General features: G+C 46.4%; 1 protein-coding gene across 20 annotated transcripts in view; it reads left to right on the top strand.

Annotated features, from left to right (window-relative positions):
* LOC106589946 (nuclear factor 1 X-type) overlaps positions 1-16,722 on the top strand; it is a 166,458-nt gene that overhangs the window by 134,217 nt on the left and 15,519 nt on the right. For 6 of the 20 annotated variants that reach the window (XM_045707782.1, XM_045707773.1, XM_045707804.1 and 3 more), the window contains 6 exons: positions 1,657-1,783; positions 2,199-2,234; positions 4,668-4,795; positions 5,289-5,345; positions 6,074-6,148; positions 16,255-16,383. In XM_045707782.1, coding sequence (XP_045563738.1) covers positions 1,657-1,783; positions 2,199-2,234; positions 4,668-4,795; positions 5,289-5,345; positions 6,074-6,148; positions 16,255-16,383 — 552 coding nt within the window. The remainder of the gene's footprint in view (positions 1-1,656; positions 1,784-2,198; positions 2,235-4,667; positions 4,796-5,288; positions 5,346-6,073; positions 6,149-16,254; positions 16,384-16,722) is intronic. The other 14 variants (XM_045707799.1, XM_045707815.1, XM_045707807.1 and 11 more) reach the window with 11 other exon arrangements.

Consider the following 16,722-nt stretch of genomic DNA (forward strand, 5'->3'; position numbering starts at 1 on the left):
CTATCTATCTATCTATCTATCTATCTATCTATCTATCTATCTATCTATCTCTATGTATAGCTCTATCAATCTCTATCTATAGCTCTGTCTATCTTTCTCTTATCTATAGCTCTATCTTTCTCTATAGCTATCTTTCTCTATCTATAGCTATATCTATATATCTATCGATCTATCGCTATCTATAGCTCTGTTTATCTATATATAGCTCTATCTCTCTCTATCTACAGCTCTATATCTCTATCTATATCTCTCTATGTATTGCTCTATATCTCCCTATGTATTGCTCTCTATCTCTCTATCTATAGCTCTATCTATCTATTTATAGCTCTATCTCTCTAGCTACAGCTCTATATATCTTTATCTATAGTTCTATCTCTCTCTCTCTATCTATAGCTCTTTCTATATATCTCTATCTATAGCTTTATCGTTCTCTCTCTATCTATACCTCTATCTATAGCTCTATATATCTATCTATCTCTATCTATAGCTCTATCAATCTGTCTCTCTATCTATACCTCTATCTATTTCTCTCTCTATATACCTCTATCTATAGCTCTATATATCTCTCTCTCTCTATATATATATATAGCTCTATCTATCTATCTATCTATCTATCTATCTATCTATCTATCTATCTATCTATCTATCTATCTATCTATCTATCTATCTATCTATCTATCTATCTATCTATCTATCTATCTATCTATCTATCTATCTATCTATCTATCTATCTCTGTACCTCTATCTATAGCTCTATATATCTATCTCTCTCTCGCTATATATATAGCTCTATCTATCTATCTATCTATCTATCTATCTATCTATCTATCTATCTATCTATCTATCTATCTATCTATCTATCTATCTATCTATCTATCTATCTATCTATCTATCTATCTATCTATCTATCTATCTATCTATCTATCTATCTATCTATCTATCTATCCTCTATCTATCTATCTCTCTCTCTCGCTATATATATAGCTCTATCTATCTATCTATCTATCTATCTATCTATCTATCTATCTATCTATCTATCTATCTATCTATCTATCTATCTATCTATCTATCTATCTATCTATCTATCTATCTATCTATCTATCTATCTATCTATCTATCTATCTATCTATCTATCTCTCTCTCTATCGCTATCTATCATCTAGCTCTATCTATCTATCTATCTATCTATCTATCTATCTATCTATCTATCTATCTATCTATCTATCTATCTATCTATCTATCTATCTATCTATCTATCTCTCTCTCGCTATATATATAGCTCTATCTATCTATCTATCTATCTATCTATCTATCTATCTATCTATCTATCTATCTATCTATCTATCTATCTATCTATCTATCTATCTATCTATCTATCTATCTATCTATCTATCTATCTATCTATCTATCTATCTATCTATCTATCTATCTATCTATCTATCTATCTATTTATATCAATAGCTCTGTCTATCTCTCTCTCACAAACACTCACTCACCTTCTCTTTCTTCTCGCTCTGTCTCTCTTATCCCTCGGTTTTTCTCTCCATACTCTTCCAATGTTCTCTTGGCTGGCCATTTGTTCTTCAAATTCCACAATCCAAATGCTGATTTACTGTCTTCTAAATCTCTCCTCCTCCTGTTCCTGTGTTCTCCCAGCTCCTGTAGCCACAGCGTCTGGTCCTAACTTCTCCCTGGCTGACCTGGAGAGTCCTGGCTACTACAACATCAACCAAGTGGCTCTGGGGCGACGCTCCCTCGCATCCCCCCCTTCCACCAGGTACATGTAGGTCTCACTTAAATTAAGTTCCCTCCACTCTATGGTTCCTAGGTGAAACAAACAGCCTAGCGGTCACACAGGTTCCACCCACTCAAAGGTTCCTAATTGAAAAGAGCTGCTCCTCCACCAGACCTGGGTTCAAATAGTATTTGATGAAGGAAAACAAATACGGTTTGAACCCAGGTCTGATATCTACAGGCTGTACCCCCTTTAGTATGTATGTGGGACATTGTAGACCGCCTCAGTTGATAACCGGTATGAGTGTTCTGGTCCATTCCATCTCTGAGAGTTCCATCTCTTTCTTCTCTCTCGTTGTGTCTCTCTGTCTTTCTGGTCTTATAAATGTGTGATGCTCTCTCCTTTTCCCCCCCTATCCTTCTCTCCACCTCTCTCTCTCTTTCTGTCTTCTCTGGCACTGTAGGTCTGAGGTCGAGCTGTACTCAAACCTTCCACGGAGGTAGTTATTCTGTCACACACACACATACAGACACACACACACACACACACACACTGTCCTGCTGACTATACTTAAAACAAACTCAGAAAAGGTCCTGTGCTCACATCTCATATCCTTAAACATCAACCTTTTAGGTTTACCTCTGTCTCTGTTTTCAACCCTCTTCTTCCTGTCCATTTCTACTGTTCTCATTCTGCTGTCCTCATCCTCTGCCTGAACTCTCAATGTGACTTCCCTGGTTAAATAAAGACTGAAGGGAGACAGTAGTGGGAGACAGGAGCAGGGAGACAGTAGTGGGAGACAGTAGTGGGAGACAGTAGCAGGGAGACAGTAGTGGGAGACAGTAGCGGGAGACAGTAGCAGGGAGACAGTAGTGGGAGACAGTAGCAGGGAGACAGTAGTGGGAGACAGTAGCGGGAGACAGTAGCAGAGAGACAGTAGCGTGGAGACAGTAGTGGGAGACAGTAGTGGGAGACAGTAGTGGGAGACAGTAGTGGGAGACAGTAGTGGGAGACAGTAGCAGGGAGACAGTAGTGGGAGACAGTAGCAGGGAGAAAGTAGCAGGGAGACAGTAGTGGGAGACAGTAGTGGAAGACAAGAGCAGGGAGACAGTAGTGGGAGACAGTAGTGGAAGACAGGAGCAGGGAGACAGTAGTTGGAGAGTAGGGAAGACAGTAGCAGGGAGAAAGTAGTAGGAAGACAGTAGCAGGGAGACAGTAGTTGGAGACAGTAGTGGAAGACAGTAGTGGGAGACAGTAGTGGAAGACAGGAGCAGGGAGAAAGTAGTGGGAGACAGTAGTGGAAGACAGGAGCAGGGAGACAGTAGTGGGAGACAGTAGTGGAAGACAGGAGCAGGGAGACAGAAGTTGGAGAGTAGTGGAAGACAGGAGCAGGGAGAAAGTAGTGGAAGACAGGAGCAGGGAGACAGAAGTTGGAGACAGTAGTGGAAGACAGTAGTGGGAGACAGTAGTGGAAGACAGGAGCAGGGAGAAAGTAGTGGGAGACAGTAGTGGAAGACAGGAGCAGGGAGACAGTAGTGGGAGACAGTAGTGGAAGACAGGAGCAGGGAGACAGTAGTTGGAGAGTAGTGGAAGACAGGAGCAGGGAGAAAGTAGTGGAAGACAGGAGCAGGGAGACAGAAGTTGGAGACAGTAGTGGAAGACAGTAGTGGGAGACAGTAGCAGGGAAAGTAGTGGGAGACAGTAGCAGGGAGACAGTAGTGGAAGACAGTAGCAGGGAGACAGTAGTGGGAGACAGTAGCAGGGAAAGTAGTGGGAGACAGTAGCAGGGAGACAGGAACAGGGAGACAGTAGTGGGAGACAGTAGCAGGGAAAGTAGTGGGAGACAGTAGCAGGGAGACAGGAGCAGGGAGACAGTAGTGGGAGACAGGAGCAGGGAGACAGTAGTGGGAGACAGTAGCAGGGAGACAGAAGTTGGAGAGTAGTGGAAGACAGGAGCAGGGAGAAAGTAGTGGAAGACAGGAGCAGGGAGACAGTAGTGGAAGACAGTAGTGGGAGACAGTAGTGGAAGACAGGAGCAGGGAGACAGTAGTGGGAGACAGTAGTGGAAGACAGGAGCAGGGAGACAGTAGTGGGAGACAGCGGCGTAGTGGGAGACAGTAGCAGGGAGACAGGAGCAGGGAGACAGTAGTGGGAGACAGGAGCAGGGAGACAGTAGTGGGAGACAGTAGCAGGGAGACAGTAGTGGGAGACAGTAGCAGGGAGACAGTAGTGGGAGACAGTAGCAGGGAGACAGTAGTGGGAGACAGTAGTGGGAGACAGGAGCAGGGAGACAGTAGTGGGAGACAGTAGCAGGGAGACAGTAGTGGGAGACAGGAGCAGGGAGACAGTAGTGGGAGACAGGAGCAGGGAGACAGTAGTGGGAGACAGGAGCAGGGAGACAGTTGAGGGAGACAGTAGTGGGAGACAGGAGCAAGGAGACAGTAGCAGGGAGACAGTAGTGGGAGACAGGAGCAGGGAGACAGTAGTGGGAGACAGTAGTGGGAGACAGGAGCAGGGAGACAGTAGTGGGAGACAGTAGCAGGGAGACAGTAGTGGGAGACAGGAGCAGGGAGACAGTAGTGGGAGACAGGAGCAGGGAGACAGTAGTGGGAGACAGGAGCAGGGAGACAGTAGTGGGAGACAGTAGTGGGAGACAGGAGCAGGGAGACAGTAGTGCGAGACAGGAGCAGGGAGACAGTAGTGGGAGACAGGAGCAGGGAGGAGCAGGGAGTAGTAGGAGACAGAAGTAGAAGCAGAAATGTGTAGGGCTCATTCAGAGATCGAACTGGATTCCTGCCGCAGGGGGAAGCAAGTGTCAACCATTCGACTAGACTCCGGTCCAATAGTGCACTACTTTAGACCAGGACCCTAGTGTACTACATAGGGAATAGGGAGCCATTCTTGACTCCTCTCTCCCTCTTCCTCTCCGCAGCTCTAACAAGAGGAAGTCGTTAGACGACAGTGAGCTGGAGAGCCCCACGGACGATGTCTTCTACCCCGGACGCTCCCCAGCCGCAGGCTCCTCCCAGTCCAGCGGCTGGCCCAACGACATGGATGCAGGTAGGACACGTCCCCTAGCCCCCAAACTCTACCTTTACCCTTATACCTGTACCCCGACCCCTGGACCATTCTTACCGAACTCTTCTCCCCAAACTCACCACAACACACTGTTCTTCAAAACACCTACCTCAAAACAACCCTCCCCAAAACACCTCTTTCCTTCTCACTTGTCACTCACTGTTCCAAAATCCACACTGGCAAGATCATCTTCACTAGCATACCACTTAGAAAGCTTGCCCAACGCTTCATTCTAATTGGTGCGCTAGTGTGGATATTGGATAAGAGCCTGTCTCTTCTAAACTGATTTGAAACTGACTTCATAACTTCCCAGAACACCTCTTTGCTCCTGTCTCCATTTAAATTGATTTGAGACCAGAAGTGATATTCCACCTATTCATTAATACTAGTGGAGACCTTTCACACACTCTGTCTCCCTAAGACTGATTTGAGACCAGAACTGACTCCATAACCTCTTCTTCCCACCTGTAACCAGGTGGAGACCTTCATTCCCCATCCCCAAGCTCACACCATGTTGACCGTCACCTGATAAGTAAGCAACAATGCAGTACAGTAACCATGAACTAACTACCACAATGTTATCCATGATCGATCACTACTTCAACTACTGTCTTAAAAATCTTAAGCTACCCCCCCTCTCTCTGTTTCTCTCTCTCTCGCTCTCTCTGCCTCTCTCTCTCTCTGCCTCTCTCTTCTCTTTCTCTCTCTCTCTCTCTCTCTCTCTGCCTCTCTCTCTGCCTCTCTTCTCTTTCTCTCTCTCTCTCTCTCTCTCTCTCTCTCTGCCTCTCTCTTCTCTTTCTCTCTCTCTCTCTGCCTCTCTATTGCTCTTTCTGTTTCTTCCCTCCACCCCCTCTCTCTCTTTGCCCTCCTCTCTCTCTCTTCCCCACCCCAAACTCTCTTTCTCCCTCTTTTCTCTCTCCCCTCTCTCCCCCCTCTCTCTCGCCCTCTCTCTTCCTCACCCTCTCTCTCCCTCTCGCTCTCTACCCTTCGTCTCTCTCTATATCTCTCATTGTTAACCCTCTCTCTTCCTCACCCTCTCTCTCCCTCTCGCTCTCTACCCTTCGTCTCTCTCTATATCTCTCATTGTTAACCCTCTCTCTTCCTCACCCTCTCTCTCCCTCTCGCTCTCTACCCTTCGTCTCTCTCTATATCTCTCATTGTTAACCCTCTCTCTTCCTCACCCTCTCTCTCCCTCTCGCTCTCGACCCTTCATCTCTCTCTATATCTCTCATTGTTAACCCTGTCCTTCTCCACCTACAGTGCAGCACCATTTGGCCAGTGTGCAGGAGAGGAAGATAAAACATGAACACGATGGAGTGCAGTTTCCTTACCATGGTTAGAACACATTACACTCATATCCCCCTACTGCAAATAACTAATATCTCCCTACTGTATATAACTCATATCCCCCTACTGCAAATAACTAATATCTCCCTACTGTATATAACTCATATCCCCCTACTGCAAATAACTAATATCTCCCTACTGTATATAACTCATATCCCCCTACTGTAAATAACTAATATCTCCCTATTGTATATAACTTATATCCCCCTACCGTATATAACTCATATCCCCCTACTGTATATAACTCATATCCCCCTACTGTATATAACTCATATCTCCCTACTGTATATAACTCATATCCCCCTACTGTATATAACTCATATCTCCCTACTGTATATAACTCATATCTCCCTACTGTATATAACTAATATCTCCCTACTGTATACAACTAATATCCCCCTACTGTATATAACTCATATCTCCCTACTGTATATAACTCATATCCCCCTACTGTATATAACTCATATCTCCCTACTGTATATAACTCATATCCCCCTACTGTATATAACTCATATCTCCCTACTGTATATAACTCATATCTCCCTACTGTATATAACTAATATCTCCCTACTGTATACAACTAATATCCCCCTACTGTATATAACTCATATCTCCCTACTGTATATAACTCATATCTCCCTACTGTATATAACTCATATCTCCCTACTGTATATAACTCATATCCCCCTACTGCAAATAACTAATATCTCCCTACTGTATATAACTCATATCTCCCTACTGTATATAACTCATATCTCCCTACTGTATATAACTCATATCTCCTTACTGTATATAACTCATATCTCCCTACTGTATATAACTCATATCCCCCTACTGTATATAACTCATATCTGTTTTATATAATCTACCTGTTTAACTACATCATTCCTCTTTCAATATGTGTTATATGTATAATTGTATACTTGTTCATAGGCGACACCAATTCAAACCTGCTCCACTTTTCAGCAGCACAGAACACATTGCACTCATATCTACCCACACTGTGTATAACTCATATCTACCCACACTGTGTATAACTCATATCTACCCACACTGTGTATAACTCAGTCATTCCTCTTTCAATATGTGTACACTCAGTGTGTATCTGTACATACACCAACTCACACCTTCTTTACTGTTATTTGTTACCACAGCTACTGTTCTTTCTCTCTCTCTCTCTCGCTCCCTCTTTCTCTCTCTCTCTCTGTCTCTCTCTCTGTCTCTCTCCCTGCCTCTCTCTCTCCCCATCTCTCTCTCACTTTCTCCCTCCATCCCCTTTCTCTAATTGAAAACATGTGCAGCAGTAGAAACCCTAGGGAGAGAGAGAGAGAGAGAGACAGAGACAGAGAGAGAGAGAGAGAAAGAGAGAGAGAGAGAGAAGTTCTGTGCTAGGCCCTATGGTTTGCTCAGACCTGCTCCAGTTAGCTGAGCTGTGAATTTAATTAACACTCACACACACACACACACACACACACACACACACACACACACACACACACACACACACACACACACACACACACACACACACACACACACACACATGCTGTCTGCCTTAAGGCTTCCGCATGCTTCAGTTCAGCTGGCACCTAGCTGAACTTGGCTCGGGGAACCAAACGAGTGTGCTTGCATACAACCTTAAAAGACCGTCGCTTGAAAAATAAAAAGCTGCAATAGTACCGTTTGTCCATCTTGAGGCGCCGTAGCCAGTATACACTTCCTCAAAATAGTCAGAATTAATCTAAGATAACTCAAGAAATCTGTCATACATTTTTTTGTTTTTGCAGAGGAGATCTTAGTCGCGCAATTTTACATCTAACTAGGATGTTTGGTACAGTATTTCTCAAGTGGAAAATGTGCATGAAAACGAGTTGTCTATCGTTGAATGACAACAAAGCTCTGAAGCGAGTAGTGCGTAAAAATTGTCTGTCCTCGGTTGCAACACTCACTACCAAGTTCTAAACTGCCTCTGGAAGCAACGTCAGCACAATAACTGTTTCTTTGGGAGCCTCATGAAATGGGCTTCCATGGCCGAGTAGCCGCACACAAGCATAAGATCACCATGCGCATTGCCAAGCATTGACTGGAGTGGACTCAGGAGCAGTGGAAACGCGTTCTCTGGAGTGATGAATCACGCTTCACCATCTGGCAGTCTGACGGACGAATCTGGGTTTGGCGGATGCCAGGAGAAAGCTACCTGCCCGAATGCATAGTGCCAACTGTAAAGTTTGGTGGAGGAGGAATAATTGTCTGGGGCTGTTTTTTAACGCTACAACATACAATGACATTCTAGACAGACAGTTCTGTGCTTCCAACTTTGTGCCAACAGTTTAGGGAAGGCCCTTTCCTGTTTCAGCATGACAGTGCCCAAAGCAAAGTCCATACAGAAATGGTTTGTCTTGATCGTTGTGGAAGAACTTAACTGACCTGCACAGAGCCCTGACCTCAACCCCATCAAACACGACCACGAGCCACACCTAATCGCCCAACATCAGTGCCCGACTCACTAATGCTCTTGTGGCTGAATGGAAGCAAGTCCCCGCAGCAATGTTCAAACATCTAGTGGAAAGCTTTCCCAGAGTAGTGGAGTCTGTTATAACAGCAAAGGAGGACCAACTCCATATTAATGCCCATGATTTTGGAATGAGATGTTAGAAGAGCAGGTGTCCACATACTTTTGGTCATGTAGTGTGGAGTATGTGTAACATATCTGAGTGGCGCAGCGGTCTAAGGCATCTCAGTGCTAGAGGCGTCACTACAGACCCTGGTTCGATTCCAGACTGTATCACAACCGGCCCTGAATGGGAGTCCCATAGGGTGGCGCACAATTGGCCCAGCGTCGTCCAGGTTTGGCCGGGGTAGGCCGTCATTGTAAATAAGAATTTGTTCTTAACTGACTTGCCTAGTTAAATAAAGGTTAAAAACAATACAAATGGTATCTGGACAAAAGTAGTAAACTACATAGGGAATAGGCTGGATGCAGCCCTGGGTGACCCTCTCGCCAATTCATTTAACCAAAATGAATGGACAAACCCAAATGAATTACAAATGTGAGGCATTTGTGTATTTAGTATGTAATGTGTTGAAAGAGAGCTGTCGACTTTAGAGATGTGCGATGGTCGCGTGTCCTTTTCTGAGGGATTGAGGGAAGGAGAAAGAGCGATGGAGAGATAGAAGGTGATCAGTTCTACTGTCTGGCAGATGAAATGAGATTTAGAATGGGAGATGGTAAGGTGTCCAATCAAAAACGCAACTTTTGAACACTGGGTAAAATCATATGATAATTGTGTAGATACTCCACTAAGATAACCAATGGTCCAAACCTCGTGTCTCTCATAATCCGTTCAACATTTATCTGAGTTTTTACCCTTGTAGGATGGTCAAAATTAGAGCGAGGACAAAAAAGTGCTCATAAATCAGAAAAACAACATCTCGTCAGCTAGGCTGGATGCTGTGTGAAAATGAAGAATACCGGACAGGCTTACCAATGAACTCCTCATCTTTCTTCTCAAATCCTGAGGACATAAAACAATATAGAGGTAAGATGGGTATCAATGGATATCAATTTTGAGACATGACATGTTTTCATGTTTTAGTATACAATATTCATATTAATGCCAGGTTCCTGTTCTTTTTCAAAGATTTCTCACAAAAACAAGTGTATCTCTGAAATGTCACCGGAGTACTGAGCCTAACGAAATATTTTTTATTTTCAAAACCTTTAACGTTTAATTCAGCTTGCTATTTGTGATCCGTGGAAACAACTTGGGAGACGACCACCACAAAATGTGAAACGTTTTCGGCGATAACGCTGCACTGCTCTGTCAACAGAGTTCGCTGCTTATTATGGGATGTATTAGGGTACGACATCTGACTTTTAGGATATAATGTTAATGGTATGGTAGAGAAAGACCCCGCTGAACCATTCAGAACATGAAGAACCCTATTTGTCTTGGTAAAATGTACTTTATAACATAAGGAAGTGAAATATCAACACCAAAGTGACACTCTACAGTGTGTGTTGCTTTCTGGAGGGTTCCACCTGCTACAGGCAAACCACAGCTGGGAGTTCCTATCCAGGTGGGGGGTAGGAAAACAAGCAAGCACACACAAACAAACGGGACCATGGAAAAATAACCAAAAACACACAGGTGCCTGCAGCACACACCACCATAGCCAACCCCCTATTCTACTCCCTCCATAGCCAATTGAGCACACACATGCCAGGGGCAGGCAGGCAGGCAGACAGACAGACAGACAGACAGACAGACAGACAGACAGACAGACAGACAGACAGACAGACAGACAACTCTAGTATGTACAGTAGATGTCGCCAGCAGCCTTGCTACACACACACACACACACACACACACACACACACACACACACACACACACACACACACACACACACACACACACACACACACACACACACACACACACACGCTCTAGTCCCAGATGGTGCTTGTGTGTGTGTGTGGCCTTGGGAGTAGCAAGGCTGCTGGCGACATCTGCTCCACAGGGGCTGGAGGGAGAGTGAAGTGTGTGTGTGTCTCGGGGCGCTGGGGGTTAGAAATAACCATGATTTCAAATGAGTTCCAAATGATTCTGAAATGTTTAAGACCACTAGAGATTTGCAAGGGGCCTCTGCTGCTTCTAATATGAGTGAGTTAGAGCCTTTGATGGTCTTCTACACTACAGTGTGCGTCCCAAATAGCACCCTATTCCCTATACAGTGCGCTGCTTTTGACAAAACACTATATAGGGAAAAGGGTGCCATTTGGGACGCAACCTCTGTTTAGTCTGGATAAGGGAATTCCTTCTGGTTTCCCTTTTACTGCTTTAAGCCAATGCGTGTGTGTGTGTGTGTGTGTGTGTGTGTGTGTGTGTGTGTGTGTGTGTGTTGGGTGGGTCTCGTCTCTGTTATAGTGGGGGAAGCTTGTCCCTCTGTGCTCGTATATAGTGGGGCATACACTGAGTGTACAAAACATTAAGAAAACATTCCTAATATTGAGTTGCACCCCCACCACCACCTTTACCCTCAGAACAGCCTCAATTCACTGGGGCATGGACTCTATAAGGTTGACTCCAATGCTTCCCTCAGTTGAGTCAATTTGGCTGGGATGTCCTGTGGGTGGCATTGATACACATTGACCATTGATACACACATGAAACTGTTGAGAGTGAAAAACCCAGCAGCGTTTCAGTTCTTGACACACTCAAACCGGCGCGCCTGGCACCTACTACCATACCCCGTCACAGTAACCGCTGGTGTCAGACATCACAGTAACCGCTGGTGTCAGACGTCACAGTAACCGCTGGTGTCAGACGTCACAGTAACCGTTGGTGGCAGACGTCACAGTAACCGCTGGTGTCAGACGTCACAGTAACCGCTGGTGTCAGACGTCACAGTAACCTCTGGTGTCAGACGTCACAGTAACCGCTGGTGTCAGACATCACAGTAACCTCTGGTGTCAGACGTCACAGTAACCTCTGGTGTCAGACATCACAGTAACCGCTGGTGTCAGACATCACAGTAACCTCTGGTGTCAGACGTCACAGTAACCTCTGGTGTCAGACGTCACAGTAACCGCTGGTGTCAGACGTCACAGTAACCGCTGGTGTCAGACGTCACAGTAACCTCTGGTGTCAGACGTCACAGTAACCGTTGGTGTCAGACATTACAGTAACCGCTGGTGTCAGACATCACAGTAACCGTTGGTGTCAGACATCACAGTAACCGTTGGTGTCAGACGGCACAGTAACCGTTGGTGTCAGACATCACAGTAACCGCTGGTGTCAGACGTCACAGTAACCGCTGGTGTCAGACGTTACGGTAACCGTTGGTGTCAGACGTCACAGTAACCATTGGTGTCAGACATCACAGTAACCGCTGGTATCAGACGTCACAGTAACCGCTGGTGTCAGACGTCACAGTAACCGCTGGTGTCAGACATTACAGTAACCGCTGGTGTCAGAAGTCACAGTAACCACTGGTGTCAGATGTCACAGTAACCGCTGGTGTCAGACGTCACAGTAACCGTTGGTGTCAGAAGTCACAGTAACCGTTGGTGTCAGACGTCACAGTAACCGTTGGTATCAGACGTCACAGTAACCGCTGGTGTCAGACGTCACAGTAACCGGTTGGTGTCAGACATCACAGTAACCGCTGGTGTCAGAAGTCACAGTAACCGCTGGTATCAGACGTTACAGTAACCGTTGGTGTCAGACGTCACAGTAACCGCTGGTGTCAGACGTCACAGTAACCGCTGGTATCAGACGTCACAGTAACCGTTGGTGTCAGACGTCACAGTAACCGTTGGTGTCAGACGTCACAGTAACCGTTGGTGTCAGACGTCACAGTAACCGCTGGTGTCAGACGTCACAGTAACCGCTGGTATCAGACGTCACAGTAACCGTTGGTGTCAGACATCACAGTAACCGCTGGTGTCAGAAGTCACAGTAACCGCTGGTATCAGACGTTACAGTAACCGTTGGTGTCAGACGTCACAGTAACCGCTGGTATCAGACGTCACAGTAACCGTTGGTGTCAGACATCACAGTAACCGCTGGTGTCAGACGTCACAGTAACCGCTGGTATCAGACGTCACAGTAACCGTTGGTGTCAGACGTCACAGTAACCGTTGGTGTCAGACGTCACAGTAACCGTTGGTGTCAGACATCACAGTAACCGCTGCTGTCAGACATCACAGTAACCGCTGGTATCAGACGTCACAGTAACCGCTGGTATCAGACGTCACAGTAACCGTTGGTGTCAGACGTCACAGTAACCGCTGGTGTCAGACATCACAGTAACCGCTGGTATCAGACGTCACAGTAACCATTGGTGTCAGACATCACAGTAACCGTGTCAGCGGTGGGATCAGGTATGGTTCTCCACCTCTCTTCCATGGCTCCAATTAGTCTGACAGCTACAATACACCCGCACTCGTCCTCTAGCCACGTAGCCTCCTAGCCCCCTAGCCACATAGCCTCCTAGCCCCTTTGTCTCCTAGCCCCCTAGCCACATAGCCTCCTAGCCCCCTAGCCACATAGCCTCCTAGCCCCCTTGCCTCCTAGCCCCCTAGCCACATAGCCTCCTAGCCCCCTAGCCACATAGCCTCCTAGCACCCTAGCCTCCCATCCCCCAAGCCTCCTAGCCCCCTAGCCAGATAGCCTCCTAGCCCCCCTAGCCACCTATCCCCCTAGCCTCCTATCCCCCCTAGCCTCCTATCCCCCCTAGCCTCCTAGTCTCCTAGCCACATAGCCTCCTAGCCCCCCAAGCCTCCTAGCCCCCCTAGCCACATAGCCTCCTAGCCCCCTAGCCACATAGCCTCCCTAGCCCCCAAGCCTCCTAGCCCCCCTAGCCACATAGCCCCCTTGCCTCCTAGCCCCCTAGCCACATAGCCTCCTAGCCCCCAAGCCTCCTAGTCCCCTAGCCACATAGCCCCCTAGCCACATAGCCTCCTAGCCCCCAAGCCTCCTATCCCCCTAGCCTCCTATCCCCCAAGCCTCCTAGCCCCCTAGCCTCCTAGCCTTGGTTAAAAATGAAACTCACACACACACACTATACCCACTAGACCCTAGCCCTGGTTAACTAAAAATGAAATATGTCTGTTAAAGACATAAATGGTTCACACATATTAGTCACTCCCTCCCTCCCACCTGCTGCAGACTTAACTCTTTCACACCGTTTTGTTTACACGCCCCCACACTGCACTCTCTCTCCATAGACTTTCACACATACCCAGCTGGAACCGGGTGAATTGTGGTTGAATGGGATTTTAAGGATTTTAATGTCAGGACCACAGAAATAGACCACAAAGTTTGGGAACAAATATTGTCTGTTAGGATTCTAGGATTAATTTGAAAATGACAAAAAATAGTATGAAAAGGTCCTGGGTCTTAATGTTAAAGTGAATGTGAGTGTTTGTGGTAATTGGTGAGTGTTTGAGTGCGTTTGGTAATCGGTGAGTGTTTGTGGTAATCGGTGAGTGCATGTGGTAATCGGTGAATGTGTGAGCGTTTGCGGTAACCGGTGAGTGTTTGTGGTAATCGGTGAGTGTTTGTGGTAATCGGTGAGTGTGTGGGTGTTTGTGGTAATCGGTGAGTGCGTGAGTGTTTGTGGTAATCGGTGAGTGTTTGTGGTAATCGGGGAGTGTGTGAGTGTTTGTGGTAATCGTTGAGAGTGTATGCGGTAATCGGCGAGTGTGTGTGGTAATCGGCAAGTGTTTGCGGTAATCGGCGAGGGTGTGAGTGTTTGTGGTAATCGGTGAGTGTGTGAGTGTTTGTGGTAATCGGTGAGTGTTTGTGGTAATCGGTGAGGGTGTGAGCGTTTGTGGTAATTGGTGAGTGTGTGTGTGGTAATCGGTGAGTGTGTCTGTTAATCGGTGAGTGTGTGAGCGTTTGTGGTAATCGGTGAGTGTTTGTGGTAATCGGCGAGTGCGAGTGTTTGTGGTAATCGGCGAGTGTGTGCGATAATCGCGAGTGTTTATGGTAATCGGTGAGTGTGTGAGTGTTTGTGTTAATCGGTGAGTGTTTGTGGTAATCGGTGAGTGTTTGGTAATCGGCGAGTGTGTGAGTGTTTGCGGTAATCGGTGAGTGTGCGTGGTAATCGGTGAGTGTGTGTGGTAATCGGTGAGTGTTCGGTGAGTGTGTGAGTGTTTGTGGTAATCGGTGAGTGGGTGAGTGTTTGTGGTAATCGGTGAGTGGGTGAGGGTTTGCGGTAACCGGTGAGTGTTTGTGGTAATCGGTGAGTGTGTGAGTGTTTGCAGTAATCGGTGAGTGTTTGTGGTAATCGGTGAGTGGGTGAGTGTTTGCAGTAATCGGTGAGTGTTTGTGGTAATCGGTGAGTGTGTGAGTGTGTGTGGTAATCGGTGAGTGGGTGAGTATTTGTGGTAATCGGTGAGTGTGTGAGTGTTTGTGGTAATCGGTGAGTGGGTGAGTGTTTGCAGTAATCGGTGAGTGTTTGTGGTAATCGGTGAGCGTTTGTGGTAATCGGTGAGTGTTTGTGGTAATCGGTGAGTGTTTGTGGTAATCGGTGAGTGTTCGGTGAGTAGGTGAGTGTTTGTGGTAATCGGTGAGTGGGTGAGTGTTTGTGGTAATCGGTGAGTGGGTGAGGGTTTGTGGTAATCGGTGAGTGGGTGAGTGTTTGTGGTAATCGGTGAGTGGGTGAGGGTTTGTGGTAATCGGTGAGTGGGTGAGTGTTTGTGGTAATCGGTGAGTGGGTGAGGGTTTGTGGTAATCGGTGAGTGGGTGAGGGTTTGTGGTAATCGGTGAGTGGGTGAGGGTTGTCGTGTGTGTGTATGTGAGTGAGTGTGAGATGAAGATAATGAACCATGTTTACCATCTTATGACATGTCCATCTCAGACATTCCTAGAAAGGAAAAGAAACAACGAAAATACTGCTACATTTTCACCGGTTCCACTCTGACATCACTCACTCTCTCCTTCCTTCACTCACATTCTCCCACGCTTTTCTCGCCTCCCTCCCTCCCTCCTCCCTCCCTTCATCCCTCCTCCTCTCCATTCCGTCTGCTTGTCTTTCTCACTGAGCAGCTGCAGGCTCTATACTGTAGTTTATATACAGTGTTTCTATTTTGAATGGAGCTTCATATAGCTCATGGTAGGCTGTGGAGCTTTGGAAAGAGGAGAATATACAGCCAATCTTGGAAGACAATGGATGTAGATTTAAAAATGCTTGTAGATTTAATTACTGCCTTGATTCAACCCTACATCAACCCTTCCCCCACCCTGACCACCCCGAAGCCACAACTTCAACCCTCCCATTATATTTTTTGAGGGCACTGTTTATACTGAGAATTCTGCAAGTCCTGAGCCCGCCAGCCTGGGATTGGTTAGGAGAATGGCCAATATCCAACAGGACTCAAAACAATGCACTGTCATCAGCCAATCAAAGTGCTTTAAAACCAATCAATCAAAGAATAACAATTTTCTAATCATGAATTCCCTTTTACATTTTTTGATTTAAGTGTAGCAGCCAATCCAAAACATTGTACATTAAACCCAACTCCTCTTCTCCCACATTTTGATATTATTTTTATATTGATCCCATTTATTTGTTGTTGCCAGGACTGTCCTCGCCTGGTTCTCTTAAGAAGCCGGGGAAGTTTGATTTCAACGCCCTGTCGCCCCAGACGAGGTCCCCCCGCATGACGTTCACACACCACCCGCTGCCCGTGCTGGCAGGAGTGAGACCAGGTGAGCCCCAGACCCAACCCCTAAAGTCCCTCACCACCCTTATAGAGAAAGAGAGGGAGGGAGAGAGAGAGAGACGGTTGATAGATGGCGCTCACACACAACACGATGGCAGAGGTGAGACCAAGCCCTGCCCCCAGACCCAACCCCCACCCCCAGACCCAACCCCCTTATAGATATACAGATCTCTAGACCCCACCCCTTATAAATACACAGATCTCTAGACCCCTCCCCCTTATAGATACACAGATCTCTAGACCCCACCCCCTTATAGATAAACAGATCTCTAGACCCCACCCCTTATAGATAAACAGATCTCTAGACCCCACCCCTTATAGATAA

This window comes from Salmo salar, chromosome ssa02, assembly GCF_905237065.1.
Source record: "Salmo salar chromosome ssa02, Ssal_v3.1, whole genome shotgun sequence".
Classification (NCBI taxonomy): Eukaryota; Metazoa; Chordata; class Actinopteri; order Salmoniformes; family Salmonidae; genus Salmo; species Salmo salar.